Source organism: Bufo gargarizans, chromosome 1 (assembly GCF_014858855.1).
Source record: "Bufo gargarizans isolate SCDJY-AF-19 chromosome 1, ASM1485885v1, whole genome shotgun sequence".
NCBI lineage: Eukaryota > Metazoa > Chordata > Amphibia > Anura > Bufonidae > Bufo > Bufo gargarizans.
In genome coordinates, this window is record NC_058080.1 from 562,613,476 (window position 1) to 562,639,471 (window position 25,996).

At 40.1% G+C, this 25,996-nt stretch overlaps 1 protein-coding gene across 1 annotated transcript in view; it reads left to right on the forward strand.

Annotated features, from left to right (window-relative positions):
- Positions 1-1,056: 1,056 nt before the first annotated feature.
- The window catches only part of LOC122928753 (transmembrane protein 132D-like), a gene marked incomplete at its 5' end in the record, with an annotated part of 1,334,109 nt that continues 1,309,169 nt past the window's right edge, over positions 1,057-25,996 (forward strand). The window contains one exon of the mRNA XM_044281938.1: positions 1,057-1,952. Coding sequence (XP_044137873.1) covers positions 1,057-1,952 — 896 coding nt within the window. The remainder of the gene's footprint in view (positions 1,953-25,996) is intronic.

Consider the following 25,996-nt stretch of genomic DNA (forward strand, 5'->3'; position numbering starts at 1 on the left):
TAACTATTGTTTTTTAAAAATACATGAAATTCACCATTCAGGAGATATTACTAAAATGGATTTTAAAAATTGCCCTAAAAAATCAGAGCAGAATCAATGCTGATTTTCTGTATGGTTTTGAAGAGATTTATGGTTTGTGTTTTTTCAGCCTCCTATTTTTTCATTTTCCCATTTGTTTCAATGGGAGAATCAGTGCGGATTCCACTCCAAAATAGAGCATGCTGCTTCTTTTTTACATGCTATGTTTTTTAGTTCTGCCTCACATTGAAATGAATGGGAGGTTTTTTAGAGGCCGTTTTTGGGGCGGATTCCATGTGGAAAATTCATGAAAAGCAGTACCAAAAAAATGCTGTGTGAACAGGCTCTTATTCACGTTTGATAACCATCTCTGAAATACAATGGTTGGAACCATTATCATTGTAACTTTGAAGTCCTATACACTACTCAAAGATATCCACGAGGGTATTGAATTGCAGAACTTGTCCCCTGCTGCTCCAGTTCTGAAGGTTGCCAGGTCACCAGCCGATGTCTGCCTCCTATTTTCTCTTGACACAGGCAATGTCACTGTTCAGCCAATCACTGTCCACAGTGGTGGCCTGCCTAAGCCAACTGTTGGCCAAGAAGACTCTAGGAGTTTTGGAAGTTGATTATTACTTATTATTTTACAAAATTCTCAGCTATTTTTGTCTAACAAATCATTCAACTAGAAGTCATCTTAAGTTTTTTGCCTTTTTTTACAGCTTTTTCTGTATAGAAAAAATGTAAACTGATTGCAATGATAATGTTATTTTACTGCATGATGAAGTCTGTTATCCAGACTGTCCTTTCTTCTTTTTGGTCTTTATGTGTATCAATTGTGTGTTCAAAGTTGAAAATACTGTAGTTCTTGCATTACCATTTGCTAATATTTCATATCAATCTCCTACTATTAACATCTTGTCCTCATCTTGTTAAATGCATTGAACCGTGAAATGTTTTTGAGAAATAATCTCTTTATCTTTTTATCTTTTGTTAGAAATCCACTTTTGCAATTTTACAGTTTCATTGTAAATTATTTATGCTTTTTCAACAGTGACAGAAAGCCGTGGGTTATTAGAAAGCATACAAAGGTTTTCTTTGCTTCCGACCTATCTACCAGTGAGCTACACCATCCATCAGAGTGAGCTTTCCTTCTTCCTTAAAGAGGCAAATCAGGACATTATGAGGAATTCCAGTCTGCAGTCTCGAGTTGAATCATTTTTCATTCACAAGGCCAAGAAACAGCCAGTGATGAACGTCACCTATGGACCTTTTTTTATTGAGCAAGAAGTGCCACAGGATTTACTTTTAATTTCTAACTACTTTGGATCTACAGATAAATTTACATTTAACTGGAAGATTAAATCATATATTCTAAAGGACAAAATTTATCGTTCAAAACCTAAAGTTCAAGTTTTATTTTATATTGTAGGTAGAGACTGGGATGATTATAGCACTACTGAAAGACTTCCCTGTGTTAAAGTATTTGCCTTCCGAGAAACAAGAGAAGTGAAGGCCATGTGCAAGCTGACAGGTGACCTGGGATTGTGTGTTGCTGAGCTCGAACTACTTTCAAGCTGGTTTGATCCACCAACAGTAATTGCCGGACATAAAAAGATGTTGGAGCAGCCTGATGGTAGTCCAGTGGAATTGTATTATTCTATTCAGCTAAGTGATGAGAAAGGTAATTGTGTCAAGGAGGACACAAGGAAAAGCCGAACCTCTCGCAACTATTTTGATGATGCTGGTCCACCACTGCAGAGAATAGGAAGTGTTTACCTCTATCAAGTCCCCAGCAGCAACTCATCCATTGAAGTGGTAATTGATGGAAATATAGCTATCCGTTCTTTCTCTCGGAGTGTAAGAACAGGGGATATTCTATCATACTTTGTGTTTCTTGCTAAAAATTTTACCCAGTCTAAATTCAAATTAAGGTAAGAAAAATGTGATGTATTTTCTTTCAACACATAAGTTTAAATGTATGTAAGAGATATAAAGCTTATGTTTGTAACACAAACTAGGTCAATAGGTGATCCAAAACAGCAATAAAAGTAAGATGAAAAAATCCAGTATATTAATATATGACTATATAGCTGAATGTTATCTGTATTGGTATCTTTAACAATTGGCTGTAATTGTAGTGGTGCTACCATTGGTCTACATTTTTGGATAAACCAGACACATGACTTTTAGACACCATTTAAACCCAAGCTAAATTACTTAATTTGTACTGTAGAATCAACTTAAAATATGTTACATACATCTGATTAGGTTGCATGCCATACTTTTTTGCAAACCCCTTGAGATGAATTAAATGTGAATATGCTGTAGTGTGTGCATTAGGTGACCATCACACAATTTCCCAACTGTCATATGTAACTGACACCAAGAAATAGGTAGTTGGAAGAGAAATAGTCCATTGAAGGTACTATTGTGTTACAAAGGGCAGACCCAACCACCAACTTGGAATCAATACATAAACTACCTAAATTGTTCTTCACTTTCAAGCAAAGATTGACTTGACTCAAGAGAGTGTAACCTATAATGGTCCCAGAATGAGATAACCTTTTGCGAATACAAAAGGGGGGACATGGTGTCAGGGAACACCCACCCCCTTTTGGTATGTGCAAAGGTATATGAATGTGAAAGGGTTAAGTTTAATTACTTACCTGTAATGAGTGCCGGGCTGAACTTGACCTCGTGGATAATGGATGATCGTGATTGGTCTGCTGGTAACGGTCGGCACGAGTAAACTGTAAGAGAAGAAGATTTCAGTTACTCACTGCGCATTCAGCAGTTGACAGCGAAGAATCCCCCATCCCATCCCCCCTTCTTTTATCGTCATGGTGTTTATACGGGGCAATAGTTGCGCCTTGAGCGGACTAGTTTGGGTCTTAGACAAGGTCTTGGATTTAATTAATTCTTATGATTTAAATATTTTGATTGTCTAAAAATATGATACGTAAAAACACCGTGGCCTTTATATACCAAAACAAATGTTAAAATGATATAATTAAAATATCTTATTATTGAATTTGACAAAGTCTAAGTCTCTTTGTGTGTTTCAATTTTGGTTAGTGGTGGAATATGACATCATGTATAAGAAGTACTTAAGATAGGGGCTCTTATGCACTAGGAAACAACTGCTTTACCACCCAGAATGTCCAGTAAAAGTATGCAGACAGATGTAAATATGTATTAGATATATAATGGTTATCTGCAGTTAGTTGATTGTTGATCATACAATAAACTGCTTCATTTTTATAATATTTTCATGTGTATCACAAATGGCTTATTTTTGTAATATAAGATGCAACTAACCGATAATTATTGCTTAGTCACGATTTCTTTTATTTTTTTCATGGGTTAGATCTTGAACACCTGGTGCTTTATGTATATTCAAATGAAGAAGCTGCATTCAAAAAATCTTCTCAAAAATGTGATTTATTTACCGAATAAATGACATTTCAGTCCTTGTATGGAACCATTCATAGAGGAACTGAAATAATGATGTTTATTAGGTAAATAAATCACTATTTTAAAAGATTTTCAGAGTGCTGCTTCTTTATTTGGATACGTTAAATTGAAGATTTTTGGAAGCTAGCCTTCTGAGGCTTACACTTTATTTTTATTTATGCTTTTTGCTATGCTGTTTCTTTTTTGACTTAGCACATGGTAATTGATAAGCATTGAGTCAAAAGATCTTCAAAAAAGCACCCACTTGGTTAGTTAACAAAAAAGGGCCCTCTTCTTTACTACATCAATCTGGTAGTGATGGTAGTGATGTGCCACTTGGTCCCTTGTCAGCTCTGCTCAGCTTCTTTCAAAGTCTGAGTGGTCTGCCAATTATAGTCAATAGTCATGTGGCCAGTGGCCACCCTGTAAAAAAGCTGAATAGAGATAACAGGACATAAAGAAACACTAGGAAGTTCAAACCTGCCTCTCAAATCTAGCAATTGATGGAGGATATAGTGGTTATCCTTGTGACATTTCATCAATGTCTATGCTGGGACAACCGTTTTATGGAGAAAATAGCAAAAAAATATGTATTGAAAAAGTATTCGAAACACAAACGAATGTACTAAGTATAATATACAAATGTTTCAAACTCTGAATACAAATAGAACAAACTAGAAAGCTTTATAACCATGGAAAGCAATTCTAGAGTACCTCTGTACCTCAAAAGTCTAACATCTTTTGACAAACCAATAAAACTTTTTCTGGATAGGACAATAGAAAACACTGAAGGAAAATTAATATTCTTACTTGTTATTATTCTTTAGAAGATTTCTTTTCCCTGCAGTGCATGCTGTATACATGCTATTCCTGATTCAATGGCATGTGGCTGTTACCATGGAAATAAATAACCTTCAACAATAGTTTTCGATTATTATACAAGCTATAAATCATTTTAGGACTCTTACTCAAAGGTCATGCATCTTCTATAATTCCTCAGCTATTAACAATTCTGTAGTTAGCCTCAAACCACTCAAAAAGTAAGGCCATGTGCACATAGCAGTGTAGATTGTAGGAAATTTTGCAAAGATTTTGCCTCGTCTCTGAACCGAATCTGCACAAAAATCCACATGTGTGGACTTTTTCACAGATTTTGATGTGGATTAGCCCTAGATTCCTGCATTGAAGATCTGCATAAACAATAATGTGCTATGGATTTCAAAATCTGAATGCAAAATCAATTTACATGGAACATTTTGGCACTGTGTACATGATTTTGAAAATACAATCACAAACTGAGCATAGTCCTGAACCCTCATGCAAGTTTAAAGGGGTTTTCCAACTTTTTTCAGATCCCACAGAGTGGCCTAAACTGTGGTGGTGATCATATTTACTTGTTCCCTGCCCCTGGGTACTGGCTCCATCGCTCCAAGGCCATTCCTGAAGCTGCCGGGCGCGCTGGCATTAATATCCTGTTGAAGGGGGGACAAGTGACCATGACAGCCAATCACTGGAGGCTGAAGTCACGTTTCACCCATGCAGCAGACTCAGTGACATGCCGCATGGTTGACAGAGGTCATGTACAATCCTGTCAACAGGGTGTTGATGCCAGTGCACCCAGATGCTGCATAGCTGGCAGTGGAGTGATGGAGCCAGAACCCAGCAGCAGAGACTACAAACCTCGTAAATATATTTTCCAAGATAATTAAAAATCTTGTCTTAATATAAAAAATACATTATATATTCATCCATTCCTCCAGTGCCATTCTCTGCCCACTTCTCTGGTATTCCAGCCGCTGTTTGTATTCTTATATTAGTGGTGACAGGCCTTAATGCACCTGGATTTAGCACCGAATTAGCTGAAGGTCACTGGGGATGGAGATTGGCTGCATCGGTCACGTGCCGTATCTAGGCACGTGATTGCTGCTGTTTTAAAACAAGCAGCAATGGGAGCATTGTACCAGTGGTGCAGAGCGCAGCGCTGGAGACATTTTTGAGTATATATAGTATGTTTTATTTTATTATTTTAAGACATTGTAGAGGCTATCCTTGATTTTCAATTATCTTGGACAACCCTTTTAATGTACGGTAGTAAATACATACACATAAACTACAGTGCAATGTGTTGGATGCTCTCTTCTATTAAGGAATACAATGGATTGTATTACATGCATGCTTCTTATTGAATCAAGAGAAAATCATGTGTAAATTGAAACTGCTGGGTGCCACATTTTGTCTGCTGTGATTATATGCTTTTCTCTCTCTCTCTGGACTGAATCAGTGGGATCTGTTTACATGTGTTGCTGGTTCTAGCACAACATCTTGATTATTTCAAGGCTGGAAACTGAATTACAAAGTAAAGGAGCATACATTAGTGCATGCACTTAATATTCTGTATTTTGAAAGCCCAGTTCTATTTAGCCATATTTGTCAGAAAAGGATTTCACCTTCACTCTTCTAGTGATGTTTAACCTTGTATATGGTCAGTGATGGTTCCCATTTTATCATAGATTGGTGAAAGAGAAATTCAATACTGTACTTTTTGGTAACATTTAGTTGCTCCATTCCTCTATTTATGGTCAAACAACCAGGTTCTAGCTTAAAAGACTATAGTCAGATTCAGAGCCATTTACATTAGAGATGAGCGAACCAGTCGAGAATTTGTTTCGGGTCTGGTTCGCCAAATTTTTGACAGTTCGTTTCGGGCCAAACTGAAGTTTCTCCAGTTGCCCTGAAAGTTGGTATATAACCCCCTCTGGCCTTCTAAGACTCATAATTTTAGAGAATAAATTTTTTATGAATTTTTCCCCTCTCCAAGCTCTGGAACATGATTACAGCAATAGTAAATGATGTCTGAGTGACTCTGACATACATATCTATGGGTAAAAACACCTTTGACTACGTTCACAGACAGCATGTTTATATTCCAAAGCTTTCGAAAATTTTCCCTTATCAGGGTCAGATGATGGATGTGGAAAAGGTACGGTATGAATATAGTGGCAGGCGGCCATAATAGTGGCGGCATCAAGAGCAGTATGGTATGTAGCATACAAGGCTGTCTATGGATATTAGTAGCAATAGTAGTAGGGATAGTGGGGAGAGATGTTTAGCGTTAATGGTGGTGGCAGTAGGCATCCAAAAGTAGTAAAACCGCAGCACTCTCTTGTCTCATTAACTTCTTTATTCCATCAAATCCATGCCACGTTTCGACCTGGACGGTCTTTTTCAAGCAACTGACAATACATCATTACCAGGCTTAAATACCCTCCTACTAGGAGGAGCGAACACACATGTAAAAAAAACTATAGTAAATTAAGGACACTCTTACAACAGTAAGGCTAGGCATCATTCCAAGATTTGCAAATATATATATATATATATATATATATATATAATCATCACTTACTTAGGTACACCTGGTGGACTGCTGGTGGGGGTATTAATCGGGATATGCATATAATGTATTAAGCGGCATGTCTGTGTCCCCTTCGTTACCATGTGACTGCGTAGGCATGCAGAGGCCGGACGCGCGCCAAAATACTTTGAATTGCGGCGTCTCCTGGTTCCTAGTGCGCATGCGCGTCCGAACAGGGACCTTGCCTGCGCAGAGACACACTTGATGTGCGCAGGCGCGGACCCACGCAGGCGCACTGGTAGGCTGCTGTCCAATGTCCTATTGCGCAGGCGCTTGTAACGATGCTTGATGATAGGGGATTATCATCAAGGAGCAGCAGCAGCTGAAAAAGCAACTCCAGCAACAGTCCATATGGTACATGTTGGCAGAAAGGTAGCAGCATGAAGGATACAGGAGCAGCCTTAAGGAAGTTGATGATCAGCAGGTCACAGCACTACTATAGAGTGGTACTATGGAGGTGGCAGCAGCAGCCATACAGAATGTGAATATAAGCAGGTCGCAGCAATGGCATGATGGAGGCAGCAGCCTACAAGGAACGTTATGGTTGCAAGGTCACTTTAGTGGCATAAGGAAGGTGGCAGCAGCAGCTGTACAGGATGTCATGGTTGGCAGGTCACATTAGTGGCATGATGGAGGTGGCAGCTTCAGCAGCACAGCAAGTGACAGTAAACTAGACAGACAGCAGTGGCATGATGGAGTCGGCAGCAGCAACAGCCGTAAAGAACATTATGTTAGGCAGGTTGCATTAGTAGCATGATGGAGGCAGCAGCATCTGTACAGTACATGATGGTAGGCAGACAGACAGCAACAATGGCAACATGGGACACCACCATCAAGGCTAGATCTATTCATCAAACTCAGACAGAGAAGTATGAAAATCCTCCTGAATCTAGGCTTGGTTCATTTGGGTGTTACTGCGCTAAAAACCTCTGAGATGACAATAGAGGCTGAGCAAGAAAGAAAGCATGCTCTGCCAGTTTGGGTCACTGTTCCAGTCTGCCTGCCCAGAAATCCATGGGGTCAGGGAACAGGGTATGCGACAGAGACTGGCCATAGTTTAGGTAAGCCTGAACCCAGACATTGAGACGGGAGCTGTTGGCTTGCTGACTGGCCTCAGCCTGGCACAGAATGTGGAAAAACTGTTCCATCATGTTGAGTAGACTGAAATGGCTGCTGCTACTGCTGCTACGGCTTCTGCTGCTTGTGGCGGAGGGAGTGGGGTGATTCTGCGGGGGCCGAAGAGGGGCTTCCTTTTCAGACATGCTGGCGGCAGGCGTCTGCTGCAACAAGCTGAGTACACAGAGTTTCTTGGTAATAATGTAATTTGTCCTCCTTTTCTGCCAGAATGAACATAATCCCATTTTACCTTGGTAGCAAGGGTCTCAAAGCATGGCTATCTAGCCATCATCGGACTGCTTGATGTCAACAATACGTCAGTCACAGCATAAGCAAGTGAGCATATAAAATGTCCCTGTTCTAAGATAAATATGAGAGAGATGACTTAGTTCATGTGGTAGTTTGTCCTGGATGACAAAATTTGTGGCCTCTACAAAGGGCTTTAGCACCTGACAGGCATCTCAGATAAGCTGCCACTGTCTGACCTCGAAGCAATACATGCTCCCTGCTGCTGAGGCGGTCTGGTGCATGACAAATCGTTCATGGCTTTCCTCTGCTTGTACAGACGCTTGAGCATGTGCAATATTGAATTCCAATGAATTGGTACGACATGGATTAAGTGGTGTAGCGTCAGGCCATTCTGTCTCTGCAGGTCGAGGAGAGCATTCCTTGCCATATAAGAGAGGCTAAAGTGTTTGGAAAGTCTCCTGGACTTTGCCAGCACCTTGTGCAAGCCAGTGTAATTATTTAGAAAATGCTGCACCACTAGATTGATAACGTGTGCCATGCAGGGAGCATGTGTTACGTCACCAGGGTTCAGGGCGGCCACGATGCTGCACCCATTGTCACTGACCACCTTGCCCAGTTGGAGTTGGCAAGGTGACAGCCAGTGGGATCTTTTCTGCTTGATGTACTTGAGCAACTGCTCGCTGATGTGGCTACTGTCTCCCAGGCCAATCAGCTCCAACAAGGCATGGCAACTCTTGACCTGACACTTCTGATAGGAAGGACAGGTAGTGCGAGCGGCCCTATGCCCTGCTGCTGTTGAGGACAGGAATGTGTCCATGGAGGAGGAGGAAGTGCACAAGTTCCTGGTGTGGGAGCCAGGCTGACACAATCATGGGGGGGGTCAAGAGGACCTGTGTGCTTCCTCGCCACTGCCAGAAAAAACATTGATCCAGTTGCCCGTGAAAGACTGTACTGTCCCTGCCTATGAGAGCTGCTCCAGGTGTCCATCGCATGAGCTATGCTCCACAGTGAAAATTACAGGGAGCGGCCCATGTGGTCTGCCACATGAGAATACAAGGCAGGAATGGCTTTTTGGGAGAAATAATGCCATCTAGGATTCTTACGATGAGGCTGAGTGCACACCATTATCTCCCTAAAAGCAGCTATTTTGACTAAATGGTACAGCAGCAACTGCACCGCCAGCAACATGTCTAGGTGGGAATTAAGCTTTTATACTCACGCTGCTGGGCATGTAGAGTTGTTTCCTGGCAGAACATTGCTTTCTCGATGACTGACAATGGAACAGAGGAAGAGGAGTCTGAACGGGAGAAGTGGAAAGAGATGACCATGATGTGAAAAACACAGTACTGCCCGTGGATGCGGCATGGCTGCCACAAAGGGGAGCGGGAGAATGAGGGAACTCCTGCTGCAGTGGCTGACTGCCACCTACATTTGAGTTTGCTTGCCTATGTCTTATTTTGCTCTGTTAACTATCTGCTGTAGGGTGTGGTCGGGTTTACTTGCCACTCTAGGCAATGGGCAGTGATTACTGAGAAGCCTCCACTGAAAGCCTTCTTTGGGGCTACAAGTAGGAGGAGTAGGAGGAATGCTGAGACCTCAGGCTCCACGGCATGGTGTCGGACTCTGGGGTCACCTCCATGTCATCCTGCTGCGGCTGAGAGGAAGAGTGAGCCATCCAATCCACAATCTCATCCACTTTCTCCTCAACTATAATGTTGTGCCTTTCGAAAGCCAGCAGGGATGACTGTGGTCTACAACTACTGTTACGGATAGTTGGTGCTGCTACTACCCACATTCTGACTCTGGGTCTTTTGTTTGGAACCTGACCATAGCCCAGACATTTATGGGCCTTTCAGATAATGTGCACTACCCTGTGTCTTGGTGTAGTGATCACTTAAAGATGCTGCTAGTTTGAATATAATCAACGATTATTAATAAAATAGATTACAGTCCTATCCTGTGTCTTGTAGTAATTACATATACAGTTGAAACCAGATGTTTACATACACCATATAAAAAGACACATATGCATGTTTTTCTCAATATCTGACATTAAATCAGAATAAAACTTTCTTGCTTTTGGCCAGTTAATAAGAGAGAGAATGTTTTAAGGCATTTTTATTACTTTCTGCAATTTCAAAAGTTTACATACACTAAGATAACTATTAGAGATGAGCCAATCGAAGTTGAGGAAGTGGAATTCGATCCGAATTTCAGGAAAAATTCGATTCACACCGAATCCGAATTTCCTCACTCTTCGTGGTAACGAATCAAATTTTTTCCTAAAATAGCTGCACACGTGTTAGGACATGGAGCAAGAAACTCTGGGAATGAGGGATCATCCCACAATGCCTTGCATGCAGCCAATCAGCAGCCAGCCCTGTGATGTCACAGGCCTATAAATAGCCTCAGCCATCTTGGATTCAGCCATTTTCCAGTGTACTTAGTGCAGGGAGAGACGTCAGCAGGCGCTAGGGACAGTGGTAGAAAAAACTCTTTAAAACTTTTATTTTGCTGTATAGAAGTTAAGGGAAAGGATAGTGTGGGGTTTCAGCTCTGGTAGATGGGGTAAGCGGGCACAGTACAGAGGCAAAATACAAGTTCTTAACTCAAAATGTCAGTGTTTATTCACACTTGAGGAAATTGCGCAAAACAGCACTGTAAATTTGCAGTCTAGGTGTTAATTAACACACAATGGAAAGTTCATGCGTCCAGTAGTCCACAGCAGGCTTTAGGGGGGCCTGTTTCCCCAGCATGCAGCTCTCAGCCATCCAGCATGGCACAAAGCCTCAGATCCCCAAAACAGACATCTCTGCTGAGCCCAGCTGATTATTTAAGGACAGCCAGGTGCTGCTAAAACCTGGACCGGTATTTGACCTCACCTGGCTGAAAACCAGCCAAGCCGCACATGCTGGGAGGAAAATACCTGCCTTGCCAGACACAACCCCTCACTGTGTCACAATAGGGAGGAATCATTCCACAGTATTGAAGCAGAACAGGGTTCAGTAGGGAGTTTACAGCTTGGGTAATAGGAACAATCCTATTACACCTTGATGCACTGACTGAGGATCCAAATTACCATTATACAGCTCTGTAAATCCAGCAAACCGTTCTGGTTATTTGGGTGCAAGTGCTGTTTGATACAGCCATTAAAAGGGTTTATTACAAGGAAATATTTCTATGTCTTATTTGCTCTTGTGCAATGCAGTTATATGTTCTAAAGGCCTTTTTGGCAGTGTATTAGTGGCACAAAAAAAGTCTTTGCCTTTGTGTGGTGAAGTGAGAAAATTACAGCCCTTTTTGGCGTGTATTAATGGCAAAAAAATATATATTATTTGCCGTTCAGCGATGCAGTTATATGTTCTAAAGGCTGGTAAGTTTAACATCTGTTGTGGGTAAACAGTTTGAAGGTTTTCTGAGAGATGCTATATTAGAGCATCTCAACGGAAATAAGCAAATAACGCCATATCAGCATGGCTTCGTGAGGGATCGGTCATGTCAAACTAATTTAATCAGTTTCTATGAGGAGGTAAGTTCTATACTTGACAGCGGTGAATCAATGGATGTCGTATATCTGGACTTCTCTAAAGCATTTGACACTGTACCACATAAAAGGTTAGTATATAAAATGAGAATGCTCGGACTGGGAGAAAACGTCTGTATGTGGGTAAGTAACTGGCTCAGTGATAGAAAACAGAGGGTGGTTATTAACGGTACACACTCAGATTGGGTCACTGTCACTAGTGGGGTACCTCAGGGGTCAGTATTGGGCCCTATTCTCTTCAATATATTTATTAATGATCTTGTAGAAGGCTTGCATAGTAAAGTATCAATTTTCGCAGATGACACTAAACTGTGTAAAGTAATTTACACTGATGAGGACAGTATACTACTACAGAGGGATCTGGATAGATTGGAGGCTTGGGCAGATAAGTGGCGGATGAGGTTTAACACTGATAAATGTAAAGTTATGCACATGGGAAGGAAAAATGCAAGTCACCCGTACATACTAAATGGTAAAACACTCGGTAACACTGACATGGAAAAGGATCTAGGAATTTTAATAAACAGCAAACTAAGCTGCAAAAACCAGTGTCAGGCAGCTGCTGCCAAGGCCAATAAGATAATGGGTTGCATCAGAAGGGCCATAGATTCCCATGATAAGAACATAGTCCTATCACTTTACAAATCGCTAGTCAGACCACACATGGAGTACTGTGTACAGTTCTGGGCTCCTGTAAACAAGGCAGACATAGCAGAGCTGGAGAAGGTCCAGAGGAGGGCATCTAAAGTAATAACTGGAATGGGGCAACTACAGTACCCTGAAAGATTATTAAAATTAGGGCTATTCACTTTAGAAAAAAGATGAGGGGAGATCTAATTAATATGTATAAATATATCAGGGGTCAGTACAGAGATCTATCCCATCAGCTATTTATCCCCAGGACTGTGACTGTGACGAGGGGACATCCTCTGCGTCTGAAGGAAAGAAGGTTTGTACACAAACATAGAAAAGGATTCTTTACGGTAAGAGCAGTGAGACTATGGAACTCTCTGCCTGAGGAGGTGGTGATGGTAAGTACAATAAAGGAATTCAAGAGGGGCCTGGATGTATTTCTGGAGCTTAATAATATTACAGGCTATAGCTACTAGAGAGGGGTCGTTGATCCAGGGAGTTATTCTGATTGCCTGATTGGAGTCGGGAAGGAATTTTTTATTCCCCTAAAGTGGGGAAAATTGGCTTCTACCTCACAGGTTTTTTTTTTTTTGCCTTCCTCTGGATCAACTTGCAGGATAACAGGCTGAACTGGATGGACAAATGTCTTTTTTCGGCCTTATGTACTATGTTACTATGTTACTTTTGTAGAGTGTATAAGTGGAAAAAAGTGAGGGCCTATTTTCCATTCAGCAGTGCAGTTATATGTTCTAAAGCCCTTTTTGGCATGTATTAGTGGCAAAAAAATATATATTATTTGCCGTTCAGCGGTGCAGTTATATGTTCTATAGCTCTTTTTTACATGTATTAGTGGAAAAAAGTAAGGGCCGATTTGCCGTTCAGCTGTGCAGTTATATGTTCTAAACCCTTTTATGGCATGTATAAGTGGAAAAAAGTAAGGGCCTATTTGTCGTTCAGCGGTGCAGTTATATTTTCTAAAGCCTTTTTTGGCGCGTATTAGTGAAAAAAAGTAAGGACCTATTTGGCGTTCAGCGGTGCATTTATTTGTTCTAAAGCCTTTTTGGAGTGTATTAGTGGCAAAAAAATATATATTATTTTCCGTTCATCGGTGCAGTTATATGTTCTAAAGCCCTTTTTGGAGTGTATTAGTGGAAAAAAGTAAGGGCCTATTTGTCGTTCTGCTGTGCAGTTATATGTTCTAGAGCCTTTTATGATTCATATACGTGGAAAAAATTAAGGGCCCTTTTGCCGTTCAGCGGTGCAGTTATATGTTCTAAAGCCTTCTTTGGAGTGTATTAGTGGCAAAAAAATATATATTATTTGCCATTCAGCGGTGCAGTTATATGTTCTATAGCACTTTTCTACGTGTATTAGTGGAAAAAAGTAAGGGCCTATTTGCCGTTCTGTGGTGGAGTTATATGTTCTAAAGCCTTTTATTATTCATATAAGTGGAAAAAAGTAAGGGCCTATTTGCCATTCAGCGATGCAGTTATATGTTCTAAATCACTTTTTGGCATGTATGAGTGGAAAAAAGTAAAGGCCTATTTGCCGTTCAGCGGTTCAGTTATGTGTTCTAAAGCCTTTTGTGGAGTGTATAAGTGGAAAAAAGTAAGGGCCTATTTGCCATTCAGCGGTGCATTTATATGTTCTAAAGCCTTTCGTGGTATGTATAAGTGGAAAAAAATAAGGGCCCATTTGCCATTCTGCAGTGCAGTTATATGTTCTGAAGCCTTTTATGATTCGTATAAGTGGAAAAAAGTAAGGGCCTCTTTACGGTTAAGCGATGCAGTTATATGTTCTAAAGCCTTCTTTGGCTTGTATTAGTGGAAAAAATATATATATGATTTGCCATTCAGCGGTGCAGCTATATGTTCTAAAGCCCTTTTTGGAGTGTATTAGTGGAAAAAAGTAAGGGCCTATGTTCTAAAGTCTTTTATGGCGTGTATAAGTGGAAAAAAGGTAAGGGCTTTTTTTCCATTCAGTGGTGCAGTTTTATGTTCTAAAGCCTTCTTTGGTGTGTATTTGTGGAAAAAGGGCTTATTAGCCGTTGTGCGGTGAAGTGAGAAAATTAAAGACTTTTTTGGGGTGTTTAATTTTCTTTTTATTTATTTATTTGAACGAACAGTATGTCAGACATAAAAGTGCCAGGCCCTGCATAGGGGAGTGGCAGAGGTCTAAATGTTTCTGGCGCAGGCACAGTTCGCAGCAGGCTTCTCCCTGAACTTCTAACACCTTCGCCTCCAGTTCAGGATAGAGGGCGGATACAACCACCCCATCAGACCAGGATCCTCAGTATCACCCCCCCTCCAGGGAAGCTATGCGACAAGGCATTCGCCTTGACATTCTTCACCCCAGGACGAAAAGTGACAATGAAATTAAATCTGGTAAAAAACAAAGACCATCTGGCCTGCCTTGGGTTTAAATGTTTAGCTCACTCCAGGTAGGCCAGCTTTTTATGATCGTTAAATACAGTATTGGGATGAATCGCTCCTTCTAACCAATGGCACCATTTCTCAAAGGCCAACTTAATGGCCAGCAACTCTCTATTGCCAACATCATAGTTTCTCTAGGCAGAAGATAGTTTTTTTCAGAAAAACCCCCCACAAGGGCGCCATTTGCCAAGAGATGGACCCTGCGACAGAACTGCACCAACTCCCACTTTTGATGCGTCTACCTCAACAATAAATGGCTGAGACACATCAGGCTGCACCAAAATGGGATCAGAAGAAAAACATTTCTTTATAGTGGAAAAAGCATGTAACGCCTCTTCTGACCAGACAGCGAAATCCACCCCTTTCTTAGTCATGTCAGTCAGAGGTTTGACAACAGTGGAATAATTCAAGATACATTTTCTGTAGTAATTGGTAAACCCTAAAAACCTCAAACGCTTTCTGATTCTCGGGCAGATCCTATTCCAAGACCGCACGGCCTTTTTCGGGATCCATGAGAAAGCCCGAAGTGGAAAGCAGATAACCCAGAAAAGGAATCTCTTGAACAGCAAACACACATTTTTCTATCTTGGCATATAAGTTATTCTCCCGGAGGATCAGCAAGACTTGTCTCAAATGATCCTGAAGACTCTCCATGTCGGGTGAATAAATCAATATTTCATCCAGGTATACGACAATTGATTGATCAAATTTAAAAAATGCACATGGCAAGCTTGATAGAGTGAGAAATGCATTTCAACTTTTATTTATTTATATAGCACATTTAATTGCAATGTTGTTGCCCAAAGTGCTTCACAGTTACATTAAAACATACATTTATAAAAACATTAGCAGCCGATTTGTGTAGGTGGGCATCTCAAATTTGAAGTGCAATTTCTAAACTGTTACTGTGCCTTCATTTTTAATATTTCAGAGACATACTATGCATCAATGTAGGTCTGGGTCTTGCGATTCTCACAATATAAAGCTCTTCGCTGTAGGATTTATATTTTTTAAACTACAACCGTTTGAAGATAGCAACCGCCAGTGAATTGAGCAAGTTGGAGCAGTTTGTTTTTAACCGGTCTTCTCTGCCCTTGCTGTAGAGTGAGTTGCCATAGGAACCCAGGTGTGTGGGCAGCCAGCAGAGTGATAAAAGCTAGAGTGTGAGCTGAAAAATCAGGACATGATTTTTAAACTGCCACCACTCCCTCATTTTCAAGCCCACCTACATAAATCTGCTGTAAATGTTTTTATAAATGTTTGTTTTAATGTAACTGTGAAGCACTTTGGGCAACAACATTGCAATTAAATGTGCTATCTAAATAAATAAAAGTTGAAATGCATTTCTCACCTCTATCAAGCTTGCCATGTGCACTTTTTAAATTTGATCAATCAATTGGTTAGTGTAATGTTTACTATCTTTACTCACTCCAAACACTCCACACAGTTACTCTGCCCACTCCATAAAGTTACTCTGCCCAGTCCAACCTTTCCACAGTTACTCCAGCCACTCCAACCACACAACAGTTACTCAAGCCACTCCACTCCAGTTGTAGACTATTGGTGGAGGCAAGAACACTTCACACAATTTCCCTTTCTCCTTAGCTTTCTTTGGTCCACCATGATGCCAAACAGCACAGTGACTGCTTTTCAACCTTAAATTAGGCAGACTATATAGGCTAATTACAGGACACACCTTTTTCACATGTGTACATTACTATACTCCTTTATACAAGATTGAGGGGGCATGAAACATTACAGAGATGTACATTTTTACAACTTTAAGACAAATATAGGTAGTATTATATAAGTCAAGCATAGATCTGGGATATTGAAGAGACATAAAAATGAAAAAGAGATAACATAACATTTTTTTGTATTTCTTTATACTGGAATTAAGATCAATTATTGACCATGATTTAAATTGTATTTTATGACTGCATGTAAATATTATGGGGGTCATTTATTAAGACGGGCGTTTTAGACAACAGTCTTAATAAGCCTCTGTGCTAGCAATTGGATCTGCTGAAGTTATGTAGAGGCGCTGGCCTCTACATAACTTCGGCGTATCCAACACCGGTCTAAATGTAAGCAAGCTTCCTCTATGCCTAAAACAGGTGTAGAAAATTATGAATGAGATGTCCACACCATGCCCACTTTTTTACACCTGGCGTTAGCGGCGCAAATAGGACTCTGTTCAGGCATATCTGTCCCATTCATGGATTAAAAGGCTAGCTATTCATGTGGCTGCATTTGGCTGTATCAGAGTTTTCTGAAGCCAGAGCTGCAGTAGTCAATATCAAAATCAGACAACGTCTTCAAAGAAATACAAAATTGAGGGGTGGTTAAAGAGACTGAACAACATGGCTCTACAGTTCAAAATATCAAGTAGTTGCTTTAGCGCTTCAAGAGCATACATGCAACTGAGAGTCCGTACTGTGTGCATTTGAACAGTATGGCCTATTTAACCTATTTTCTTAAAATAAACCAAATATAGATAATCACATAACAAAATAGCAGATTGAGCTGGTTTGCCCAGCATGTGCTATAGAACTCTGGAAGCACCGAGCTCCAGCAGGACTTGGCATTAGGCATTTTAATCCATAGCCAACGGCTGCTGTAAAAAAAAATGATTTTTACCACTGTATTTGCTCCATTGGGCTGGAAAAAGAGAACTTGAACAGATGGAATCTATACCACTGTATGTAGTGAACTTGACATGTCACAGCTAAGTGCAAAAAGCTTCTGGTCCATTATAATGCATTGTGATTACAAAGTCATTTTGATCATTTCATTGTTGAAAAAAGTAGAAACATTTTTGCACTAGACTCATTTTGAAACTTTTTGAAGACAGTATTTTGGAATAAAGGCATGATAAATCAGGGCCATAAATGTAACATAATGGCACATTATTATAGCAACCAATGGGTTATTGATGTCCTAGTAATCACCTTGTGAAAAAAGCCTTTAGAATGAAGCTTCACGAAACCTATTTTGCTAATAGCTGAATACACTCTGATTAGCCTTTGGATGTTAGGGACAAGCCTGACCATTTTATGGACAAGTTCTCTGTTTAATTATGGCAAACAAGCTCTTAAATATTATCTATACAATTAAACAAAGGATTGGACATGTTAGATGTAGTGATGAGCGGCAGGGGCAATATTCGAATTCGCTATATTTTGTGAATATTTGGGCGAATATTCGTCATAAATTAGACGAATTAAAAAAATTATTTTCTTGATTGCAAAATTCAGCAATATACTATGCGCGTATTGCGTGCAATACAGGCGTGGGTCACTACATTTTTCAAGCTGCTAGAAGTTTCCTGAGACTAGAGAACATTACAATAGCTCCAATATATTCGCGATTGCGCAAATTGGCAATTAATGATGCACATATTTTGACGCAATACGTGCAAATTCACATTTTAGCAGGTCTGACTACATGTTACTGATTGGTGCACTAAGTATTGTTGTGACATCACAGCACTATGTCTGTATGTATGGACAGCAGAACCTATCACAATATCACTGTTCTATCAGAACTTCAAAAACCTTCAGAAAATGGCTGCTGGGGGAGGTTCTTATATAGTAAGAGGTAGGCAACTTTCCTATTGGTTGCTAGGGATGTTGCCAAGCTCAGACAAAGACTTTGCAGCCTTCTCATTGGCTCACAAGCAAGAAGCAGGAAGGGATCATGGGTCAGATGAAAAAAAAAGTAGAATATTCATGAATACGAATATATAGCACTATATTCTAAATATTAGTTAATTCTTGAAGTGGCGATATTGGCGATTAGAATATTCGCGCCCAACACTAGTTAGATGTCTTGGGATGATAAGAGTAAGGCAAATCTTTCAGTTAAGAAGAAATTACAGAAGTGTCCCTCAGGAACTGCACTAATATAATTTCTCATGTATATTTAGCAGCCTGTGAGAAATATTATAACTCATATATTTCCATTGCTTGGTTTCATGTGTAATTTTTAATTGCTTCTGACTAGGTAACACATAAAAGTCTTGTAAATGTCTCACCTTGTCCTCAAGCCGAATTGCATGTGCTCACACTGCTCAGTATACATAGGGAAATGAGATTTGTCAGTAAACAAAAGCAATGAATGCGTCCATAATGAGATCAATTGGCCAACTGGGAGATTCAGCCGCATACCGCTATATCATTTTTAAATGCAACATTACCATGTGGAATATTATGTTTATTTGGGAACAGTGGAGCCTGTTTATGCTACAGCTAATTTGTCTATTGAGATATATTAAAATGAATTTTGTCCCAGTAGAATTTTCAGATCAGTAAGGAGGAGAGTATCTGGGCATTCTGAGATGTGGGATGTACATTTTGCTGTACATCAGGCATTTAATTTATTCCCCTCCATACTAAACTATGATCTTAGATTCTTCTACCGCAATCAGATGATGTTCTAATCAAGGGCACTTCTTCTTTCTTAGGATGCAATAAAACATAACTCATTGTCCAGTACTATATATTGAATCATCATTTAGGATGATTCTGGACATTACAATGAGGACTTCCTACTTGCAATAATGTGATAATATCATGACCATGGAAAAGTGGTTTAGAGAGGCAGATAAGGAAAGAAAGCAAAAAGCTCTTTTATTCCTCAACCCTTTCCTGACCTTCGCCGTCCATGCAGCGACTTACTTACCCAGTGTCGGCCTGGGGTGCCTAGGGCCCACTAGTAAAATGAATTCTGGGGGCCTACATTAAGGGTAAAAACCAGGAAGATTGCCAAGACCCAAATTGACAAACATTACACATACAGCATAAAAGGATGTTTTCTTTTTTTTACACAGATTGAAATGAGGTAACATGCCTTTCATGGTTTAAAGGTGTGTGGGGTCGATCTGGTATACACTTGATAGCTGTGCAGGAAGCAGGGACACAGGCAGGATAAAGTCCGATTTAAGGGTTTTTATTTCACACTTATATCATTAAACATAAGCACAGCCTTAACAAATAGGCTTAAACAAGCAACCCCTGCTCGGCTGACCAAGTACCTAATACAACAAGACAGTCTCTTAGCATTCGTGGGACCAGCTACCCGGCCCACAGGTACAAATGGTAAGTATTGGGTGGCACATGCAATACCTTCTGTAGTTCAGCAGTCAGCTTCTCCAGGTATGGCCACACTGCTTAGCTCTACACTGAGCTTTAAATTAGGCCCTAATGACCCATGTGACCTGCAGCTGTGGGTTATGGAAGCCCAGGAGGAGTGACCGCCCCACTGCCTACCTCACTCACTCCAGTGTAAGCAGGTCCCAATACGTATCATGCAATCGGTCTGTGTTAGCTATGGCTAACATAGACAAAACAGGCTATAAACCCTGCTTGTCCTGTGTCTGGGTTAACCTTTTGGTTCCCAGAGACACACCCAAGGCTTACCACACACAGTTTAACTGTTTCAATGGCAGATATCAGTTCTCCCAAATGATATCCTTCTCACACAAGGGTCACACAAGGTACAAAGAAAAATTATCTGAGAACGTTAATGTGGGATTATAAAAAAAAAACGAAAAAACGTTTTCACTAGAGGTAAGCAAATCGATTTGTTACAATCGAAATTTGACTAATTTTTCAAAAAATCTGATATGGCAGAATTTTTACAGAAAGAGAGAGAGAAAGGGAGAGCGAGATTTTCCAGGCATTTAACCCTTTAGTGACCACAAATATGTGTTTTTGCAGTCACTAAGGGACCCAAGGCTGGTCCATCCCCTTTTTACAGCAGAACTGTCTAAGCACTGAACGGGTCTCCATTGCAGCAGAGGGGGGGGGGGGGGGGGGTTGGCCCCCACATGAGAGCCACACTCTCAGCAGGAGAGCTGACCCAGGCTGTTTAACCCCTTAAGAAGTCACAGTGGGAGAAAACTCTCTCTGTCTCCCTTCAGGACCCTGAAAATGAGTGGCACTGACATTGCAAAGGTGCTGATGTCAAGCAGGCAGGCCTAGCAAAGGCCACAGGCTCACCTCTAAGTGTGTTCCAGCAGGCCGTGTCTTTCTAGCACAGGCTGCTGATGAATGTCGGTATAACACTGACATTAAAATACATTGCACTACAGTAATAGTGCAAAGTATTTTAGAATTGATCAAAAGATTGCCTATTATAGTTCCTTTGGGAGACTATTAAATGGTTATAAGGTAAAAAAAAATATATATATCTTTTCATTGGAAAAAAATTGCTTTTCAATAGAAAAATGTAAAAAATTAAATCTCCAATATTTTGTTTTGCCGCGTCCATAACAACATGTATTACACAATTATCATGTAATTTATTCAGTATGGTGAATGCCATAAAAAAAATTTAAAAACCATAATTGCTGGCTTTGCTGAAAAAAAAAAGGAAAAATAAATGATCAAAAAGTGTTATGTATCTCAAAATGATACCATTGAAAACAAGCCATCCCACAAAAATCAAGGCCTAACACAGCTCTGTAGAAAGAATAATACAAAAGTTGTGGCTCTTGGGATGCTGTGATTCAAAAACATTTTCTTCTTTAAAAAAAGGGTTTTTATTGGACAAAAGTGGTATAACTATATGTATTTTATATGTATCACTATAATCGTACTGACCCAGTGAATAAAGTTATTATGTTATTTATGTTGAAAAATGAACTTCCCAAAATGTACAACATAAAAATTTGGTGGCAGTATTGCTGTTTCAAATCACTTCTACTAATGTCCTTTAGGACTACTTAACACCTATTAATCCTGCACCTACCAACTTACCTAAGACTTAACTTTTATTAGTTATTATTACTAAACTTTATATAGGTAACAATTAGTGGTTTAAAATTCCCAGTATCACTGGCCTTTATATATCACTTGGAACACTTTGTCAGTGTGGTCATCTGATTAGGTATGCCTGGTAGTAGGCCACAGTGATTAACTGTTTAAAATCAGAGCTTCACGCTGCCCCCCGACATGTTTCGCCGTACCACGGCGTCTTCAGGGGTTAGGGCACAGTGCCCATACAATACAGGCAAGCGCGCAGCCTGTCACGGCAGTAGTGTGATCGAACATAGCAGCAGGCATACCTAGTCAGATGACCACACTGACAAAGTGTTCCAAGTGATATATAAAGGCCAGTGGTACTGGGAATTTTAAACCACTAATTGTTACCTATATAAAGTTTAGTAATAATAACTAATAAAAGTTAAGTCTTAGGTAAGTTGGTAGGTGCAGGATTAATAGGTGTTAAGTAGTCCTAAAGGACATTAGTAGAAGTGATTTGTTGTAAACTCACCGTATCCTTGCACTTAAAGGGAAAACTTAGAAATTGCAGTATTGCTGTTTTTCCCATCTCTTTCCCCAGGAAGCATCATTAAAAGTTAATCATTAAGTTATGTGTACCCCAAAATTGCGATGATGAAAAAAAGAAAGAAAAAAAAAATCTCCTGGCCATTAAGGCCTAAAACAGTCTGGTCACTAAGGTATTAAAGCATTTTCGATTTGGGGAGCAGCCACTGCGTGAGATCATAAATAAAATACTTGGACAAAAGGAAGGAGTTAGCACCAAGATCCACTCCTTCTGTGCTTGTAACCGATGGGTTGCAACTAAGTCCCAAAATTAACAAGTGTAAAGTAACTTCACTTACATTGCAGGGATATTGATCTGATTTATTAAAACAGGTTCATCCAAAGCTGAATTATTATTTCAGCAGATCATTTTGCTTTCCTTACAGGGACACTTCCATCAGAACAGTAGTTTTTTTTTATACTCAATATTTACTTTAAAAAACAAGACATTTTGTAAAGAATTGTTTGGGCTGTTTAGATATGCAGAGTGTAGAATATTCAGATATAGGCTGTTAACACATAATAACTAGAGATGAGCAAATCAAATCCCACGAAGTGGAATTCAATCTGAATTTCAGGATAAATTTGATTCGCCTCAAAGCCTAATTTCCTTGTGCTTCGTGTTAGCAAATCAATTTAACCTGAAATAGTGTCAAAAACAAAAAAAATTCATACTTACCTCCTCCATTTGTTCGTGACAGGCACCAGCCTCCATCTTGATTGAAGATATCAGCCGAAATCCCGTGCGTGGTGACGTATGATGTCACCACGCCGGCCGGCCTGATGACGTAATCTCACGGTGCTCGAGATTTCGTTGCAGATCTTAAAGCAAGCTGGCAGCAGCTGGCCCGTCGCGAACAAATGGAGTCGGTAAGTTAGATTTTATTTTTATGTAAAATTCACAGTGCAGCATCTGAGGGGTACAATGATGGAGGGAAGCACTATTGCAGCTCCCTGTCAAGCACCCGCTGCTTAAAAAAATTTGCTTTGTGACGAAGTGATTCATCACAAAGCAAATTTTTTAATTGTCATTCGGCGAATCAGCTAAATCAAACTTCTCATAAATTCGCTCGTCTCTTATAATAACATTTTTAGTGGTGGTGCCCACTTAAACATGCTTGGTATCTGGGGTACCTGCTTTGGATGTCTCTGTTTTAATAAACATCAAGACTTCATAAAGAGATCCCAGTGAAATAAAATGTGCTTCACTAAAACAACAACTTTGTAACAGCTAATATTCAATAACATGATGAATAACATTATTGTGATTTGAATAAGCTCAAGGTCACTTAATTATAATCAGTATTATTCTTGGTACAGAAAAAAAAATGTAATAAACACCCATAATATTCAAGAGCTGTAATAATCTTAGCCCTTCAACCTAATCAAATACGTATTTGTCCTACAAAAATCAGCCAAAACAAGAAATGACAATTATTGATAACCGAGGGATGTTAAAGGGAACATGCCACCTTGAAAATACATTGTAATCTGTAGGCAGCATGTTATAGAGCAGGAGGGGCTGAGTAGATTGATGTATAGTTTTGTGGGAAAAGATTCAGTAAAACGTGCTCATCCTGGGCTTTTAACTCAAGCAGGTGGTCCTGTTAGTGATTGACAGCTATCTCTGTGTGTACAGTCATAGAGGGAAGGCTGTCACTGATAGGACCATCTCCTTGACTTCAATGCTCAGAATTAGCAGGGATTTAAATGTATGAATTACAAGTTATACTGAATCATTTCCCATAAGTTTATTAATAAAAAGATCAATCTGCGCAGCTCCTCCTGCTGTATAACAGACTGCCTATAGACCGGATTGCATTTTCATGGTGACAGGTCCTAATTTAAGAGGACCTTTCACCTGGAAAAACATTGTGAACTAAGTATCATGACATATACAGCGGCACCCAGGCATCTCACTGCACTTACTATTATCCCTGGGCGCCGCTCCGTTCGGCCGCTGTGGCCTCCGGTATCTTCACTCACTTGGTTATAGTAGGAGGAGACTGCCCTTGTTCTGCTGGGCGTCTCTTCCTCCTAAGCTATAGCGCTGGCCAATCGCAGTGCAGAGCTCACAGCCTGGGAGTTTTTTTTCTCCCAGGCTGTGAGCTGTGCGCTGCGATTGGCCAGTACTACAGCCTAGGAGGAGGAGACGCCCAGCAGAACAAGGGCAGACTCAGCCTACTATAACCAAGTGAGCGAAGATACCTGAGGGCACAGCGCCCGAACGGAGCGACGCCCAGGGATAATAGTAAGTTCAGTGAGAACCGTAGGCACCGCTGTATATGTCATGATACTTAGTTCACAATGTTTTTCCAGGTGAAAGGTCCTCTTTAACCCCCTAGTGACCACCCATATATCTTTTTACGGAGGTCACTAAGGGGCCTTAGGCTGGGCCGCCGCGTTTTTACGGCGGCCCAGTCTAAGCGCTGCACGGCTCCCCCTGCTTTAACAGCCCAGACCGGCAGAAGTGACGATCCGGGCTGTTTAACCCTTTACATGCCAGGTGCGATGGCGCCCGCTGCATGTAAAGTGGTGACAGAGGGAGCGGACTCCCTTTGTCTCCCATCAGCACCCTGAAAATGCGATCGCGGGGTGCTGATGTGTTGGGAAGCTTACATTGCTTCCGATCAGGGCCCCCAGCCTGTCTGTAGTTATCTCCAGCAGGCTGTGCCTCTCTGGCGCAGCCTGCTGGTCAATGTTTGAATAGCATTGCTATAGAAATGTAATGCATTATAGAGATAATGCATTACATTTTAAAAGCAATCAAAATACTGTATTTTATAGTCCCCTTGTGGGACTCTTAAGTAGTAAAAAAAAAAATAGCAAAAAAATACACATTTATTAAATAAAAAAATTCCATAAAATAAAAAAATATGCTTTTTTTTCATTGAAAATACTCTTTTCAATGAAAAAAATTGCAAAAAGAAAATATCCCCATATGTTTGGTATTGCCGCATCCGTAACGACCCGGACTACATAAATATTAAATAAATTATCCCCTATGGTGAACGCCGTAAAAAAAAAAAAAAATACAGAATTTCAAATTTATTCTTAGTTTCCACCGAAAAAAACGTTATAACAAGCGATCAAAAAGCGGCATTTACTCCAAAATGATACCAATGAAAAATACAAGTTGTCCCTCAAAAATCAAGCCCTCACACAACTCCATAGAAAAATAAAATAAAAAAGTTATGGGTCTTTTGAAGTGGCAATGCAAAAAAATTATAAGTATTTAGTATCGCTGTAATCGTACTGACCCATAGAATAAAGATATTATGTTATTTGTACCGAAAAATGAACGCGGTAAAATTTATAATGTAAAAACGCAGTGGCAGTATTGCTAGTATTTTTCCCCATCTCCCTCCCAGAAAGAGTTGATAAAAGTTAATCAGAAAGTTATGTGTACCCCAAAATGGTGCCATTAAAAACTACAACTTGTCTCGTAAAAAACAAGCCCTCATAAAGCTATATAGACGAAAAAATAAAAAAGTTATAGCTCTTGGAACAAGACCATAAAAAAAGGAAGAAAAACTCTTGGTCATAAAGGCCCAAACAGGCTTGGGCACTAAGGGGTTAAGAACTGGATGTGTAAAGTGTTTTTAATAATTTTAATGAACTGAGCCAAATATGATCTATAATTTCACAATGATTAATTATCAAGCTGCTAATCAGCGACCCTTCCAAGACCCCAGAACTCATTTATTTATCCATTATTTGCAAATCTATATGAGCAGTGGTTCCAGGCAAACACATGACTAGAAGCTTCTAGGCTCCAGTGCAAAATCTGTAACGGGGCCCC